The sequence below is a fragment of the Acomys minous genome (assembly GCF_964271855.1).
Source record: "Acomys minous genome assembly, chromosome: 3".
NCBI lineage: Eukaryota > Metazoa > Chordata > Mammalia > Rodentia > Muridae > Acomys > Acomys minous.
The window spans coordinates 136,458,620-136,476,887 of NC_140485.1; the positions used below are offsets into that span (position 1 = coordinate 136,458,620).

Sequence of the window (18,268 nt, forward strand, 5' to 3'; positions counted from 1 at the left end):
CACGTACACATGAGGTGCACATATAGACATGCAAGCAAAACATTCATATGTACAAAACAAAAAGAAATTTTAAAAAGTTCATGCCTTAAATGGCAAGTCCTACAAAAGAGCTGATGGTGTGGACCTCCTTTCACAAGCTGCCTTCTGAAAGGTCCCTGGGTGGGGGGGGGGGGCGGTTAGGGGCTTCAGGCAAGCACCTTCCAGCCTTACTGTAAATTGTTCTTGAGGGACCTGGGTTTGTCACAGAGTGACAGGTTTCATCTCCGCCTAGTTCCAACCAAGCCCTGGCTATTTTCTGAGGCAGCACATTTAAGAACCAAACCCCACCCCCATCCTCCTTTGCCACTGACAAGCTAGCAATGAGCTGGCCCAGGTGAGTGCAGTCCGCTGTGTTAGACATGCAGGCTGTGCCCCACATGCTAACAGCGCCCTGGGGGTCACACTTCACTGCCACAGAGCCAGGATGGCCCTGATCTGTTCACAAAACCCTCCAGCCCACAGACTCAGTAGAAACGCTAGCCCTGTGATGTGACCCACAAAGCCCAAAGTGTGCAGGGCAGTTTGCTTTGCCAGTGGTGCTCACATTTAGGGTAGGGCTTTTGCACTGAAGCGCTCTGCTCATTTCAACTTGTAATTTGGCCTGGTTTTGTTTTAATAGTCTTACTTCCATTTACATTTAGGAAAAGAAAATAATTTTTACTTAGCTCTCTTGACTCTGCTGGTTTCTGTGGGTACTTGGGAGCCTGAGTGCCATCAAAGGGAACCTGCCCTCCTGAGGGACAGTAGCCCTTGGCTCCCACCTGAGGCTGCTGCGGTCCTGGGAATTGCCATATAAGTATGTCTTGAGACACGGCAATCCTCCCAGATCAGCAACATGCACACCCGTGCTCGGGGAGTCAGGGCTTCTGCCCCAGAATGTATGGTCTCAGTGCAGCGTGCAGTGCAGGCTGCTGCTCTTTAGTTCCTAGCACTGCTGGCAGCATCTCCCGACCAGACGTGAAGGGAGTCCCTGCGTCAGTGACGAGGGACTGGACTCGCAAACACAGGGAAGCCCCTGCCACACAGAGTCCCCACCTTCTTAGATACAGGCATCCAGAAAGCTGTTGGAGCCATGTCCCCCACCCTCCCTCCCATGGAGGTGCCTCCTGAGCTCTGTTCCTCAGAAAGAAGCCCAGGGAAGAGCTTTGCTGCTTGTTGCTTTCTCAGTTAAGACTGGTGACAGAAGGTGTCACACAGTGACGCTACCAGTGTGAGTGGTGTTGGGAGCACTTAGAAAGGCAGTTTGGTGCCCTAGACTGAGTGCGGCTAGGGATTCTGTCCCCGCCACTTCCTGTTGTTGTGACCTTAGGTGAGGTACTTCACCTCTGAGCCTCATCTACGTCATTTGCATATGAGCATAAGTGTACCCACCCTCTCAGGAGTGTAAAGCCTACACGTGTATGGTGCCTACAAAGCACATCAGAATTGTCAGTGCTGAACGTTACTACTGTTTGCTGTCAGCTGTGGCACACCCTTCCACGCTCAGGTAGAAACACTGACGCCCTGTGACAGGAGTGGCTTGGTCCTGGGCCCCCAGTGGCCGTGGGCAGTATGGCTAGTGTCAGAGTGTGTAGCCACACTTGTAACTGACAACTCACACCCAAGACCCCAACAGTTAAGTCTTTGTAGGTTTTTCTGTTCCTTTAAGACTTTTTAAATTTTTTAACTCTAACATGTCCCTTTGCTGTCTTGTCATTGTGAACACTGCTAGTATGGAGGAAATCATAGGTTAGGGTCAGATGGTGATACACTCTGTCACCCACCTAGTGACATTTTTTTTCCTGCTTTATATGAACAGGCATCTCCAGAAGCTGTTAGTTTCATATATGCTACACTATGTGACACCGGATGTGGTAGATTCTTAAAGATGACCATAATTAATAATGCCTGACACAGTGCAAATTATTCTTTGCTGGGTGCTTGGATTGTCCTTATGACTAAATAAGTGTTCCTGAGAGCAATGTTGAGACCCAGGCAACATGGGAACATGGCTCTGGTGTCTTTACAGGGCTCCCACAAGCACCTGACAACCAAGAGGTTAGTCAGGAGCCAGTGAGTGACGGCAGTGGGCACTCTGATGCTGGGCAGCAGCTTGTGAGCATTTGTGTTGGCTCCCAGAGCCGTGCACACACTGCCCTTTCAGAAATATCTTCCCAAGTCCCTTGTGAGAGCAGGTCCAGAATTTCCCTGAATGGTTTCTACTACTTATAAGAATTAAAAACAAATACTTCGATTTTTTTTAAGTTCTTATTTTAATTTCTTATATAAGCCAGAACATTGAGTCCACTAGAAATTGATGCACTAAAGGACTCTTCCTGATGGTTTTGAACAATAATTTATTTGAATCATTTTGACCACTACACATTAAGATCCAGCAAGTAACTAGTGACAAGTAAGAGTGACTAGGAGGTGGCTTAGAGCAGGTGGTGGCAGAGTGAGCCTAGCCCTCTTGTTTCTTAGTGTCACTCCTAATGACAGCACAGCCCCACTTGGGCAAACTCTTCAGAGGTGTGTTGTTCATCTAAGGCACGCTTAACTTGCACCACTTAGCAGAGCCCTCTCCCACCTCACAGCCAAGACTGAAAGAGATTGCTTCTTACTGACCATAGCATGAAATCGAGTCCCTAAGAGGTGGCATCTCTGAAGCGAAGACACTTCAGCTCTCCCTTGCCGATGACTCAGTCCTGGAAGTCTGCCGGCTTCCCCATTGCTCTTTCAACCACCTGTGGAGATGCTGTTCTTCTTATAGGACCTAATTTTAGAAAGAATAAGACAGAGGAGGAGGCAGGGCTTTCCTTATATCAAAACATTTGAGGCAAAGAGTTGTTTTAATAGCATTCTCACACTGCTTGTAGGTTGTTTTTCGTGTCTTGACTTGTAGCTTTGGTATGAAGCTGCTAAGCAGTGTGAGTAGTCAGATCCTGTTAAGCATCAGGGCTGGAGAAGGTGTTCAGTGATTAAGAGCACATGGTGTTCTCGCAGAGGACCCGAGTTCAGCTCCAGACACCACATCGGGAAGCTACAAACCACCTGAGACTCCAGCTCCATAGGTCTCCAACATCTCAGGCCTCTATGGGCACCTGTACATTCATATTCTCCCTCTCTCTCTCTCTCTCTCTCTCTCTCTCTCTCTCACACACACACACACACACACACACACACACACACACACACACACACACAATCTTAACACACATCAGGACTGGGATGTAGCTCTGCCTTAGAGTGTTGGGCTAGGCAAGCGGGGTAGGGGGTGGAATGACCCAGGATTTGATCCCTGGTGCCAAAGAGGATAAAGAAAAAAAAACTTTTTTTTTTTTAACTAAACATTGATTTGCCTTGCTTTGTAATTCCTGTTTTTATGTCGGGTCCTTACTCCTGCTTCTGTTTATCTTGGGTATTATGAATATTAACTCAGAACATTGGACATGATTAAGAATATAGCTTCTTTGTGAAACTTGTGAATAGCGTACTGAATATTTACCCACCAGCAGAGCTAAACCTCTGACATATACCAGGCCTGCCCCCACGTCTTGAGGTGGCTGCCGGGGCACCGTGCAGCCAATGAACCGACGTGGTGTTCAGTGTCTGTGTGCCTGTTCTCTGTCCCTGCAGGCAAGGCAGTTTTCCCGGCATGACCCAGAGTGGACTCATGACCTCCAGCTCTCCCTACAGCCAGTCCATGAACAACAGCTCCGGCCTGATGAACACACAGGCACAGCCCTACAGCATGACACCCACACTGGTGAACAGCTCCACAGGTAACCAGCACCCCCACTTTTTAAGGGTCATCCTGTCTTCCTCTCCTCCTCTGTGGTTGCATGGTGAATGTGCCCTAGTGTCTCGAAAAGTCGGATGCCCCAATGCAAGTGGGGGGTAAAGTCTTTCTGCTTTAGAACACTTGCTTAGTCTGAGACTGAGGTGACAGTATACTTGCTGTCTCTTCCTTGTTTGTTCAGCACATCCCCATGCTTCAGGTGCCTTTGGTGTGAACTATACGTCCATGCTCTCTTTATCCTTGAGGGCTATGAGGAGGATTGAGGGGTCCCAAAGCAAGAACTGTCACTTGGCAGTGGTGAGGCAAGCATAGGGCTGCCAAGGATGGATTTGCATAGCTGAGCAGATAAAGGCCTTCTCCCTCTCAGGACAACACCTTTCCTGAGTGCTGCCTGCAAGTTGGCTCTAGAGAAAGCCGGCCAGGCTGTGGTTAATTCTCTCAGCCCCCTTCAAAATCTTCTTACAAAGTCAGGCCTGCTCAGTCCATTACCAGTTCCTGTCCAATTGTGAGCATTGGCTACGGCCCTCGAGCCGCTTCTGAACCCCAGAGGTCATCAGAAGTGGGAATCTGGCCTTCCACTGAGTGACAGCCCCTTCGGTAGGTTTGATGTGAGGAGGAAGAGTCCTCCAGAGCTTTGGGACGTGTGGGGAGCACATTGCAGGCCCCAGATCTCTGTGGCCATCACTTTCCGTGTGCAGCTTTGGTCCATGTTCTCTGTGCCAGTGTATCCTGGAGAGGCCCGCGCTCTACTCAGGAGCTCTCCGTCAGAGGGAACACTCCAGAGAGACCAGGCGCGTTCCCCACATGAGCAACAGGGCCACTCATTTGTGGGGCCCACTTAACTAGCCTTCCTGATCAGTCAGTCCTCTGTAAGTTCAGAAAAACAGACTAAAGTGCGGCTCAAAACTGGGATTTCAGGACCTGAAGAATGTCTTCCCAGTGCTATGCAGGCAGTGGGTGGGTGGTGGGGAAGTGAAGGCTGCAGATCCAGCAGCCCGCCAGCTGGGAGCCACCTCCTCCCTGCAATGCCACCAGGCCTTAGAGGGTTTGGGTTGGGATGTCCTATGTTCAGTCTGGCTTCCTGAGATAAAATTACTTCTGAAACCAGAATAAATTTCTATCTACTGTTAGCGATACTCATTTTTCCCTTTTCCTTTAAACCCCAGAGCCCCCAAATACTAATAACAAACAGATGGCACATGGCCCTGACTAAGAAGATGTATGTATTCTTAAGAAAGAAGCAGTTTTATGGGGATTCACAGAAAGGGTTTCATTTTATTATTCAGATAATTCAGCGATTCATTGCTTCACGCAGAGGAAATCTGTTTCGTGAAAAGCCATTTATCTTTACAGCTTTCTGTGGAGCATTGTAGTATATTTTTCATGGCATTGTGTATTTCAAAATATTGAATTTTTAATAATTTAAACATTTATCAAATTCTGTTCTACATTTTATGTGATTGTATTTCCACATTACCAAATTGGATGCTGCCTGATAGACTGTAATCCCTCAGTGTATCTGAGGAGTGTTGACCAGTAGCATTTCTTGTGTCTTTTGGCATGTCCGTGTGAGCCGCTGGGAGTGTGTTAATCCCAGAGAAACAGGGTATCAACAGTGATGCTCTCCCCGGAGCTGGGTGCTACCCTACATAGTGGGAGTGGCTCATTGTGACATCCATGCTTAAAGCAGCAAGGCATTCCTCCATCAGGGTCCCTTGCAAAAGAAGGAAGGTGACAGAGATGTGAGCAGGGCCACCAATGGGATTTTCCAAGATTGCGTTAGCCATCTCTATGCAACCCAGCATTTCTTTCACTGAGCTGAAGAGTAGTGTTGTAGAAGGTGTACAGTGTGCGTGCACACGTAGTAACGTTGTCACAGGCTCTGATGAGCAAGTAATTACGTAAACAGAATCCGTGTGAGTATAAATGTGGCAGCTCTTTCTTCCCTGAAGGTATCGTTCCATGTCAGTCAGGAAGCAGTGGGCTGGGTTTGGGGGATGTTGGTGTCTCTTCACATTTGGGACTGAAGTGTGTTTTTAGCAAATTGGGTTAAGAAACTAGGACCACTTAACACTGTGAGTAAAAGTACAAGTTGTAGGAAAACTTAGGCACAGCCTTCTGCCACGCCTGTCCCGTGAGCCGGCCATTGCCTTGTGTTACGTGTGCATCGCTCCTTACTGTGTGTTTGTCTGCTTATGAGGCATCCACATTACCATGGCAACCAAACCCACCACTGAGAGCTCTGCGTTTGGCTCTCCGGGAGCCGCTGTGTAGAGGGCAGGCATTTCCACTCTGCCATCCTGTAGTACAGGGGGCAACCATCCCGTGCCACAGCGAGACCTCCCCACAGGGAGCCACGGCCAGATTCTAACCCAAAAGTGACGGCCCCCCCCCCCCCCCCCCCGCCAGCTTCTCGACTAGACACTGAGCACCCGCCCTGGCAGCCCTTTACCTCGAAAGGAAGGCAGTTGCACTACCTCAGAGCTACCCAAGGGCTGCCTACGCAGGGCGCCTGGAGTGCCTGCTACAGCTACAGCGCCTTTCTGAATTCTCAGGGTGTGCCCAAGGGGCTGTGTTATTAATAAGCTCCTCAGGTGATTTTCACACGCACAGGTGTGACAGCCACGGGTAAGGGAGTATTTTGCTCAGTGATCACTTCATCAGTCACCCTCCACCTTCAAGAAAAAAAAAGAAGGCAGGCAAGCCCGAGACGAGGAAGGGAGCGAGCTGTGGGACATGATACATTATGACATCCGGGCTTCTTAAGCAAGAAGACACACGTGCTGAGGTCATGCCAGAGTACATCAGTGTGCCGTGCTTCCTGCTGCTCGTCCTGGCTGCAGGAGAGGCTTACCTCCCTCCTGTGGTAGGCCAGCTCAGACACTGACCGCCCCCCCACCCCCCAGGCACATTATGGAGTTGTGCCCTCCTCGTGCTCACCCGCACTCCCACAGAAGGCTGTGGCGAGGCAGGGTCTACTTGCCAGTGGTGTCAGGGAGGATGTGTCCCTGAGGATCCTCTGTAGCTCTTATATGTGCTGTGTTAACCACGTAGTGTGTATTCTGTCTGCCACAATCCCAATCTTCATCCACGTGATACTTGAGATGCTGGAGCAGGAGGATCACAGTGAGTTTGAGGCTAGCCTGGACAAGATAGCTTGCTCTACGACAGCGCAGGCTATGGAGCAGGAGAGACAGAAAGGCAGGGAGAGTGAGAGAGGGAGGGAGAGAACTTATTTCAGAAAACCCCGACGGCCAGTTCAGGAGCAGTGTAGGCCCTTGTGTGCTTCAGAATGACAAAATATCTCTAGAATATGGGGTAATTCCATGAAAGGTAAAGAGCATTGTGTATTTCACTGCCTTCTGGGAATTGTTGTAGCTTTGTAAAACACCGAGAGAGAGAAGTTGGGAGTGAGCAGGTTGGCTTCACTCAAGTCCTGTGTTCCCTGTGTTCTTGGGCATGTGCCTTAGGACCTTGACCCCTGGTGGCTCTAAGAAGTCATTTTAGGGGCTGGAGAGATGGCTCAGAGGTTAAGAGCACTGACTGCTCCTCCAGAGGTCCTGAGTTCAATTCCCAGCAACCACAAAGTGGCTCACAACCATCTATAATGTGATCTGATGCTCTCTTCTGGCCTGCAGGTGTACATGCAGGCAAAACACTGTATACATAATAATAAATAAATAAATCTTTTTTTAAAAAAGAAGTCATTTTAGCTCTTAAATTCTGGCGGTGGAGGCAGAGCCTGTGCTTACACTGTGCCTCGTTTCACACCACGTAGGCAGCCCTTGATGCAGCCTCAGATGCTGCCGAGGCAGATCCCTTGCTATCTTGGCCATGCCCATCTGAAATTCACAGCTAGATCTCTGGGAATCAGAGAAACAGCAACCCTTTGCTGGAAAGCATCCAGGCAGTGGTGTGATCTCTTTCCCAAGCACAGAGGAAAACATCATGCCCCTGAGAGACCGCTGCCCTATAGGGATGACAGACACATGGCTCTGTGCATGATTCCGTGAAATTATTGCTAAGTTAAAACTAAGCATTTCAATAAAAAAGAGAAAAGCCACAGTAGGAAAGACAGTGGACTCATGTAGTAAAGAATGTATGTTGGACTTTGTGTCCCTCCATTCCTGTCTCTTAGAATGGTAGAACAGTGCAGATAGAATTGCATATCCAGGATGTCCCGTTGAAATATATAACAGAGAATGAAGAATCAGGAAGATTCAAATGTCATATATACTTACATTCGTCTGAGTCTGATTATGAAATCAGCATGAATTACCGCTCATCATTGTAGTACAGTTGGCTTAGTTCTTTCTGCTTAAACTTTTGTGTACATTAATGTGGGACATGCATTAAACATAGTGCTATTCCTTCTGCCAAAATAGCACCCAGACATAACTCATAAATACTGGCAGAACAGCCCACTGTCACCTTTGGAGCAGCAGGGTTTAGCAGAAGCCACCGGGTGTGGCCTTCTAAATTGTGCCGGCTGCCACTGCTCCAAGCAACCCTCAGAAGAGCAAAGACACGCAGACATCATGCCCAGGTCCCTTTGTGCCCTGTGGCACTTTTCAGTCCTAAGTGTACATGCTCACTAAGCCCTCTCTCGTTGGGCCCTGCAGAGAAGCTGCAGGAAAACAGCCATCGCTCTTAGAGAGGTGGTCCTCTGCTGTAATACCACTCGGCTGCCTTTTTTTTTTTTTTGAGGTTTCACACATTCACAGAAATAACACATTTTTAGCTGATCCCAATAGATTTTTCTCTGCAGCTGCATCACTTGAAAAAGCTTTTTGTTCCAGTTCTTAAAATCTAAGTATTGAAAGTAATTTGAAAAAGAAAAAAAAGGAAAACCATCTCAATTATGGTTTGTGTGTGTGTTGCAATGCCTTTAAGGACTGACTGAGCTGCAAATGGGCTTTGCAGACCCAGCTAGCGTGCCTGTGGAAACACGGGGTTTCAGAGCACAGTATTAAGTGTGCCGATGTAAACTCCAGGGCGCGTGGCGGAGTAGGCTTTTTTGGCAGGACCTATGGTCTCAACCTGCAGTGATGCTAACGATATTAACAAATTAGCACCATGGAGCTTGCCAGCTAAGTCACCAGAGCCTGTTCATTCTCTCACTGCTGTAATTAAAACTAATTATTTTCTAAAACATAGTACTACATGAATATGTGCAGTAATCATTTTGTAGCGGGCGATCTGCGGGGCCTTTTCAAAGCTGGTTTGCTTTCCTCTTCTCTAGCACTGTGCTCCCCACGTCCTGCCCAGCTGAGCCCACGGTGGCCATCGCAGCATCTCAGGCAGGTCCTGTTTATAAAACCTCAGGGTTCTGTCATCTTGACAGGGAGTGACTGCAGATTGCTGCCTCAGTTTCCCCATGCTCTTTACGCATCTGTTTGGCACCTCGCTTGCAGCTCCTCTAGCTCAGCGATGTCCAGGTCGCTCTACGGTGGCTTCTGTGGAACTTCAGCTCTGTTCCCCAGGCAAATACACTGATTGCCCTCAGTGCTCTGATTTTTCCCGAAAAAGAAATCGAACATTCGCCTGAGTATGTCTGTTAATGTCTACAATGAGTACGTATGAGTCAGTTGTTCTCTGAACTTCTCACCAGGCCTAGATGGAGCAGGTTGCATCTCTCAGCTGACGAAAGGAAATGAGCAGCTGTGGGCATTTCACCTGCTGTGGAGGATTGATGACTGCAGGCTCTGTGCTCCTGAGGGGACAGCAGCCCACTGCAGGGTCCTGGGCTCCTTTCCTGAGTCCTCTGTATGGCTCTCCTTTGTTGCACACTTAGACTGTGTGAAGTAGGCAAGATTTTGCAGAGACTCAACTGAGGAAATAGAAGGCCAAGTCCTCTAGAGCCCAGGTGACAGATCACATGGCAGTTGTGTTGAGGGCCCTACGAGCAGTTAGTACAACTGCCTGATTCCACTGTTGCCTGGGTCTTAAGCTGTGAAAAGGAAAAAAAAAATATTGTAAGTTGGCCCAGTGTTTAGGGATCTTAAGCATACAGAAGTGCCCCTTCCCCATTTCAGACATCAGTGTGCTTCCGGATCCTGTGACTTTCCTTCAAGGGAAGCTTGGGTGCCGGGTGCTTCGCTCAGCCACTCATGTGAGCAGGGGTGCCATGGTACCTCCCATGTGTAATCCTGACTTTCTCCTGTTTCCCATTAGCATCTATGGGTCTGGCAGATATGATGTCTCCCGGTGAATCCAAACTGTCCGTGCCTCTTAAAACAGATGGTAAAGAAGAAGGAGTGTCCCAGCCTGAGAGCAAGTCAAAGGTACTTCCTCCCTGTATGCTGTGGTCCTCCCTGTATGCCGTGGTCCTCTCTGTATGCTGTGGTCCTCCCTGTATGCCGTGGTCACTGCCTGTGTGCCGTGGTCACTGCCTGTATGCTGTGGTCCTCCCTGTATGCCATGATCGTCCCTGCATGCCATGGTCACTGCCTGCCTGCTGTAGTCCTCCCTGTATGCTGTGGTCCTCCCTGCGTGCCATGGTCACTGCCTGCATGTATGGTCCTTCCTGCATGCTGTGGTCCTCCCTGTATGCCTTGGTCCTCCCTGCATGCTATGGTCCTCCCTGCGTGCTGTGGTCCTCCCTGCGTGCTGTGGTCACTGGCTGCATGGTTGCCTTGCTGTCCTCTGCCTGGTGCTATAACACTCTCACATTTCTCCTCTGCACGTGCTCATGTGCCACATGCCTGCAGTCTTTTCTAGCCCACCCCCCCCCATGGTGTGCATATGAAAGTTACTAGTTCCTATGACATTAAATCACAATGGGGGAGGGGTGGGAGGACAAAACCCTACCTAAGAGATGGCTGTGCAGGGAAGCAAGGGATTAGTGCCTGATGTGGGCACTTGCAATCATTTTCTCTGCCTTTAGTTTGGAGCTCCCTGCTTTGGCAGTCTCAGCAACAGCATTCTTACTATTTTGCTTCCGTGCCTTATTTCATGAGTAAGGTGAACGGCTCGGCTCTTTCTTCCTTTTCTCTACTTTCTTGCATAGTGGGTACCCCGTGCTTAGCATGCCATGTACATTTAAGTTAAGCATGGTGGCCTTGTGGCCTTTCCAGCATCCCGCACAGTGATTACACACAGTGATTGTGTGTGTGTGTGTGTGTGTGTGTGTGTGTGTGTGTGTGTGTGTGTGTGTGTGTGCATGTCTTCATATATACATTGGTGATACACACACACAATTAGTCTGTTAAACTGGTTGTACTTTTGTTTTAAATAAAGTTTTCTGTACCTTTCTCATTTTTTTTTTCTTATTCCTCTCCCACAGGATAGCTACAGCTCTCAGGGTATTTCTCAGCCCCCAACCCCAGGCAACCTGCCAGTCCCTTCCCCAATGTCCCCCAGCTCTGCCAGTATCTCTTCCTTTCACGGAGATGAGAGTGACAGCATCAGCAGCCCAGGCTGGCCCAAGACTCCATCGAGCCCTGTGAGTGAGAGCCTGCTTGTTTGTCGCTTGTTGTTGTGGGGGGAGGGGAGCAGTTAATTAATTATGCTTTAAACTTGCCGGTTTGCTTTATATGATTCTTCATTGTTGGCTTTTCTTTATCATAAAGATATTAGTATTAGTAACAAAGCAAATTTGTGTGTGTCATAGATCTTCCTGGCAATATTAACGGCTATTCTGAGGTGAAGACCCACCTCCACATGGAGGTGCACTGATGTTTTGGGGACCCAGACTCCTCCACCAGGAGTGTGGGCAGCCTACCATGGAGGGTTGCTCTAAAACCAGCTGCTGCTGTTTACATGGAAACTAATAGCAGCCATGAGATAAACGACACATCTGGCTTCCAGTTTAACTGTGTCGTGGGCTGTTATGTCCAAAACATTGTTCGAAAGCTGCTTACCTGAAATAAATGAATAAATATTGCAACCGGGTATAGTGAGACATAACAGCAGCCCTATTTCATTTCCAAAGTGTATGTCTGAAATTAACAAAGTTATAGAAATGTTAGTTCCTGTAGATTTTTAGACTAAGGATGTGAACCTGCATCAGAGCCATTGAGAGAGGAGAGAGGCATATTGCACAAAAATGCTGGCAGTCTTGCATGGTGTGTAAATGGCACAACAAGGACATGTACATACCAGGAAATGCTATTTTGACACCAAGTTGGACCTTTATTTCTTCTAAAAAAAATTAATCTGTGCCAATAAAAAATAATGTGTTATAGTAACTTCTTTACTTTATATTCATATAGGGAATCAAAAGATCTTTTAAAGAAAATTTAAAGCCCAATATGCAATTAGTTGCCAAGAAACTTAATTAACAAGCTGCTTTCTGTAAGACAATGTATTAAGAGCCCGTCTCAGGAAGACTTGGAGGGAAACCCCCCCTGGCTGTGCAGGATCTGGCAATTTAATCAAAACCCAAAAGAAGGCTGCTATTAATTACCCATTCACTGGGTTTAACAGATAGAGCCTAGTGTGTTGAGTTCGTGACTATAGCACATGTTTGGGAAACAATGCTACAACCAGCATTTTCCTTTTCAGAACAAGGAGGGGTGCTGTGGGTGCGCCCCTTCCCTGCAGATGCGTTTCAGTCTTGAAATACCCGCGATGAGCAGTGACCGGCCTCCTGCCCGCAGGGGAGGGAGCGCAGGACCCCGCTGCTGTGTGTGCTCTTGCGCTCAGTGCTTTGAGTTTCAGGACCACCAATGTGGTGTAGACTTTTTTCCAGTAACCCACACTGTTTTGTTTCTCATTTCTTTTTTCTTTCTTTCTCCCTTCCTTTCTTTCTCTTTATAACAGGAAAAAGCGTATAAATTAGTAGTGCTAAGTGAATGAAAAGAATTCACATACATTTGCAAACACATTTGCCTATTGGCTCAGTGCTAGAAAACAGTAATCTTTAAAGCTTAAGATAATAATTGAGAATAATTTCTGAAAGTGAAGACTGCTAATAGATTGTGAAACATGACATAGCACTCATTGTTGGTCCTGGAATTGCAGGTGATGGAGATGTAGCTGGGTTCTAAGTTCCTCCTCGCCCTGGCCTCATCCAGCAAGACCTGTACAATTCTCATCAAAATTCTACTGCCTAGCTGGACAGCGGCACCATGTCATAATCCCACCCTAGTAATCCTGTTTGACTCTAGCCTGGACCCCAGCTCAAAAAAATAGAAATAAATAAAAATCAGTTTTATTTAAACGTAATAGAAAAGCACCCTCAAGTATTGACCCCATTTTCTGATAAGTACACTTTAAATTTAGTGGTTTTCTTTTTTCTTTTTTTTTTTTTTTAAGTATTGCCACATGTATTCTCTCTTTATATACCCTAAATTGTTTTTTGTTTAAGAATTTACAAACAAACCTCTGGCTCTGGTGCTAAACAAGGATGGGCGAAGCTGAGTTTGCCCCGTGGAAAATGCCAATCTCTTGCCGAGTGCTTCGCTGTGTGCGCCTGTCCTAAATGTGCTAGCTGTCCAGGAGGCGGACTGGCAGAGAGCACAGCGAAGGGCCACATGCTACCGCTGCTGCAGCTCACTGCAGAGATACCCAATTCAGGAACACCTAACTGCCCCTTCCAAGATGCCATCTCAATCTGTGCTTCAAATTGCTCTTAATAGTGCCCCCAATCAATCTTCCCTAGCAGCAGGCATGAGCCAGGCAAAATAACAAAGTTACTGTGGTTACTTTGACAGCGTGCTATGGACCAACACTGCTTTGTTAGGAAACATTCTAAAATATAAACATTTGTCTATACACACACACATATACATAGAACCAAGCATATGGAAGAGACTGCTGAAATGTAAATCTGCCTCAGACACTTGAGGAAATGTGCATTTTAGCTTAATTAAACTATATGCAAGGAAAACATTTGTGGCACCATAAGAATATCTCGCTGTAATTTTTCAACAGCGTCCGTTCTTTTCAAGACAGGGGTTTTTTTTTTCTTTCTTTCTTTCTTTTTCTTTTTTCATCCCCTTTCCCAATGGTTTCAGAACCTTGGATACAGTGTTCACAGCACAGCAGCAGTTCCAAGTGGCCCTCGTACACCTGTAAAAGTCACTGGGACTTCCTGAAGGCCTTTCCCACTGTCACAGGCAGTGTCTCATAAAGACCATCCTCAGATAGGGACTGGAGAGATGATTCAGCGGTTAGAGCACTGGCCACTGTAGCAGAGGACCTAGGTTCAGTCCCCAACACCCAGTGGTGGCTCACACTCATTATAACTCCAGTTTCAGATTCTAGCACCCTCTTCTGGCCTCTATGGGTACTGCACATACATGATATACATACATATAGGCAAAATACACATACTTATAAAATAAAAATAGATCTAAAAGAAAAATAAGAACTCCCTCAGAGGGTCCATCCAGCTAGTGTCTAGGAAAGAGGAGGAGGTGTGTTTAGTGGCGACAGTAAGCATGCAGGCTCTCTGGGGCCTCTGTGCTTCTCTGCTCTCATGACACATGAGCAAGCCTTGGGCCACCACATTCTCATCACACCTTGCTGTGCATAGGATATTGTTTAATTCTTACCTGAGCACAGTTAGATTTTTCACACTTTTTTTGTATGCTCACACGTTCATAGAGCACGTCTAAGACCATTAGTGTGAAGGACACTGTGCGAAGTGTACGGAGTGTAGGTGGGAGAGCAGTTGTCAGTCCACGGCAGATCGGAGCTTCACGCACTCTATACAGAGTGCGGCAGTGCCTAGGTTAGAGGAAAGCCGAGCCCTGGCGTAGAGGAGCCAGCCTCCTGAGAGGTGATCTCACAGTCATCACACACCTGAGCTGCGTGGAAACACTTTTGCATGCATGCGGAGCCATAAGCATGTTTTGGGAAGATGTGAAGATGACCAAGAGCTGTTATCTTTAAACTGGAGAGATGGCTTAGACACTGCAGTTGCCAAGGCCTTAGTTTCCGTTCCCAGTAGCCACGTTGTAGGGTTCATACCTGCCTAGCACTCCAGTTTCAGGTGATTCATAGCTCTCTTCTGGGCTCTGTAGATGTCTGTATGCACACATACGCACGCACACACGTGCACATTAACACTTATACATTCACACACGTACATGCACACGCATGTGCACGTATATGTGTGTATGGTAAAGTCTTAGCTAAAGTAATTTCTAAATGACTTGAAGTTGAAGTTCAGTGCTGAAGTTAACCCTCAAAGGTCACACCATTCTAACCATGTCACCTCCCCTACCCTGCCCTTGAGTGCTGGGGACTGACTTTGGACCCTCTGGTACACTGTCACTGAGTTCTGTCACCCATCATTTTCCTGCTTTATTTTGTTCTAATTTGAGACAAGGACTCAATAAACTGTCCGGTCTAGCGTTGGACTCTGCGTTCTCCAGCCTCATCCTTAAGATGGGGCCAGGTCACCCAGGTCTATGTATTTACATACACATTCTCTGCTTCAGGAGTCCTGATGCTGACGGATTAACATTGTAGGCAGAATGGCCACGGAGGGGAAGCTGCCGCTTGACTGGCGAGCCTGGAGTGTGGTTTCCAGAGTGGTAGCCAGCCACACTGGGGCCCTTCCCTCGGTCCACAGAGAAGCTCAGAAACTTACGTAGGGGGAGCTGGACGTTGCATGCCACGGCTTTAGCTGCCCAATGGCTAACAAACTCCAGCAGCTTGGAGGCATGCTGCTGTGGTTTCTGCCCTCCCCACATTCTGCAGCAAGCCCTGCTGTCTGCTCAGCCGTGTGACTTAGATTTCCTAAGGACTCGTATTAATCATTACTATTTGAGAAAAACAGTAGGGGGTGGGGGACTCCGTGGCAGCAGATGGGAGACTCTGACCACAGACGTCCACTCTCCGGGCTGCCAGCCTTTCGGTTTTTTTCAGAAGCACATGAGACCTCATCGGAATCTTGCCTTCTACCATTCACTGTTTCTGTCAAAGTGTCTGTTGTATCTAGTTGTTTTAGGTGTTAAAACTAAGAGTTTTGGGCCCTTTTAGCTAAAGTCAATGTTACTTTAAGAATACGCGGTTTGTGCCTGAACTAGAAGCCATTGTTCCTACTGCTGTGTGCGTGTATTTTCCTGTACGTGTCAGCTCACTGCTCCTCTCTCGCCCTTTCCCCTCGGCCCCACCCCTGGCCCTCATTCTCCCCGCCACATTCTTGTGACACCAGAAATCCAGCTCATCCTCCAGCACTGGGGAGAAGATCACGAAGGTGTACGAGCTGGGAAGTGAGCCGGAGAGGAAGCTGTGGGTCGACCGCTACCTGGCATTCATGGAAGAGAGGGGCTCCCCAGTGGCCAGTCTGCCCGCAGTGGGCAAGAAGCCCCTGGACCTGTTCCGACTCTATGTCTGCGTCAAAGAGATCGGAGGCCTGGCACAGGTAAGCCTGAGTGAGGACCGAGCGTTGTGGACAGGCCCTTGGACATACGACTCAGTTCGGGATGTTGCACTTGGTTTTGGATCGTTTCGCAGAGGAAAAGCTAAGCCTGTAGGAAGGTCACCTTCTGGGACTATGTGGTGGTCAGAGAAAGCTAGGATTCCTGACTCTGCCACCAGCTCGTGTGGGCGTCTGTTTCATTCTCTGGACTAAACGATTAGACTTTCCCCAGACAGCTCCAGAATTCTGTGGAATCTACTACAGATTCATGGTAAATATTCCAGAACTGTTTTTAGAAGTGATTAAATTCATTATGTGGATCAGATGACACTCACATTCACCAGTTTCTAAATCCAGAGCAGCCTAAGAATTCAGGCTGAGTATAGAGAGGCTTGCCTGTTATTCCATACTTGGGGGGTAGGGACAGGATGATCAGGAGTTCAAAGTCAGCCTCAGTTATGTGAGACCCTGTCTCAAAAGAAAACAGGAGAACTTCAGCCGTAAGTGTAAGGCCATGGCTGTACCTCCTGGGTAGCTACAGAGCTCCTACTGTAGTAGCCTACAGGGCAGGGACACTTGGTGGGCAGGGTACATACCCAGGTACAGAATTCAAGGCGACAGTCGTTTTCTGTCAGTGCAGGTGCCTACCATTACTCGTTGACAGTCAGAGTGTCCCCTAAATCTTGTATCCTCAGTGCTCCTTTGTCCACTCCTTTGTTTTTGGTAAGGGATCTGGTTGAGTAGGTTTGTGCCTCACCACACCGTGGCTGTTATCTGTGTCCCCACAAGGCATGGGCCACTAACCCCAAGAACTGGTGAGGGAACTAAACTCAATAAATGACAGTGATGTCACCACCCAGGCATGCTGGTGGGTCGAGGTACCAGACCTGTCTGACGCAAACAGGAGCCTGGTTCCTGCTGTAACTGCGAATCGCCTGTGGCATTCTTAAGACTGACCATCCAGATCCCTAGATCAAGGCCGTGGAGCTGGCTGGTCCCCAGAAGTCTAATAGGCAGTCGGAGTGAGATAACAAACACTTCACCAATGTCACCTGTCACCCTTCGTGTTGCTGAGGTCTCCATGTCTCAGTTCTGTGCTTCCGGGCTTGAAGGACAGACCTTTGCTCGTGGCCTTCCCTTTAAGTGCCTGCGCCCTGCAGGACTGAGGCCTAGGAGTAAGCTCTGCAGAATCCCACATCACAGGCACTGGTGGACGTACCCCCTCCCTCTCCCAGCGTCTCTACCCCTCCCCCTCCACTCACCTCTCCCAAGGTGGTGTGTGTGGCCCTGGCCTGGCTGCCTGATTCTAAGTAGATGACACCCGCAAAGAAGCAGCCAGTACCTACCCAGGGATGCTCACCTTGCTGCTGCCACCCACCTGCTTCCCACCAGCAAGCACGTGAGCGGGCGCCACCCTGACCGCTCACAGCTCTCTGTTTGGTCAAGCAGCAAAATTGCCATCTCTAAAACAGCCATGGCCTCCTGTTTGTACCCTCTTCCATTAAGTGCTGAGAAAGGCGTTTCCCAGAGCAGTCAAACAGTGCGCTTACTGTGACTATTTAGTACTAAGTAAATGGATGTCATGAGACCTCTGCCAAAGTGTGGGTGCGGAAATTCATTATTTTATGACCACTGCTAGCTACTCAACACAGCACACATCAGAGGCATAAGCCTCCATCTTCTCCCCTGAGCCATTTGTGTGTCCTCATGTTTCATTCATGAATTGAACATGTCATAACCCATTCCAAGGTAGATACAGAAAAAGTTGGGGAAAAATGCCCCATATTTCTCTGTTTCTCCGTCCCACCTTACCCCTCCCATTGCACGCTCTCTCTCTCTCTCTCTGTGTCTCTGTCTCTGGTTCTCTCTCTCTCTCTCACACACACACACACACACACACACACACACACGCACGCACGCACACGCACACACACACACACACACACAAACACACACACACACACACATGCTCTCATAGGTTAAGGTACCCCTTTCCCTTAGTGATTGGGTGGGGACGGGTGTGTGCTGGGGTGGTCCCCATTCATCATAGGCTCAGAAGTCTGGAAGCTCTTACTCAAGTCTCTGGGAGACATAGCAGGCAAAGACCCCAGCAAGTGATTCTGTGTAGCTGTCAG

The 18,268-nt window shown here is 48.2% G+C and overlaps 1 protein-coding gene across 7 annotated transcripts in view; it reads left to right on the forward strand.

The window, feature by feature from the left end:
• Positions 1-18,268, forward strand: part of ARID1B (AT-rich interaction domain 1B) — a 356,628-nt gene that overhangs the window by 314,870 nt on the left and 23,490 nt on the right. For 5 of the 7 annotated variants that reach the window (XM_084777436.1, XM_084777431.1, XM_084777434.1 and 2 more), the window contains 4 exons: positions 3,655-3,800; positions 9,992-10,101; positions 11,103-11,261; positions 15,927-16,136. In XM_084777436.1, the coding sequence (XP_084633562.1) occupies positions 3,655-3,800; positions 9,992-10,101; positions 11,103-11,261; positions 15,927-16,136 (625 nt within the window). The remainder of the gene's footprint in view (positions 1-3,654; positions 3,801-9,991; positions 10,102-11,102; positions 11,262-15,926; positions 16,137-18,268) is intronic. The other 2 variants (XM_084777433.1, XM_084777437.1) reach the window with 1 other exon arrangement.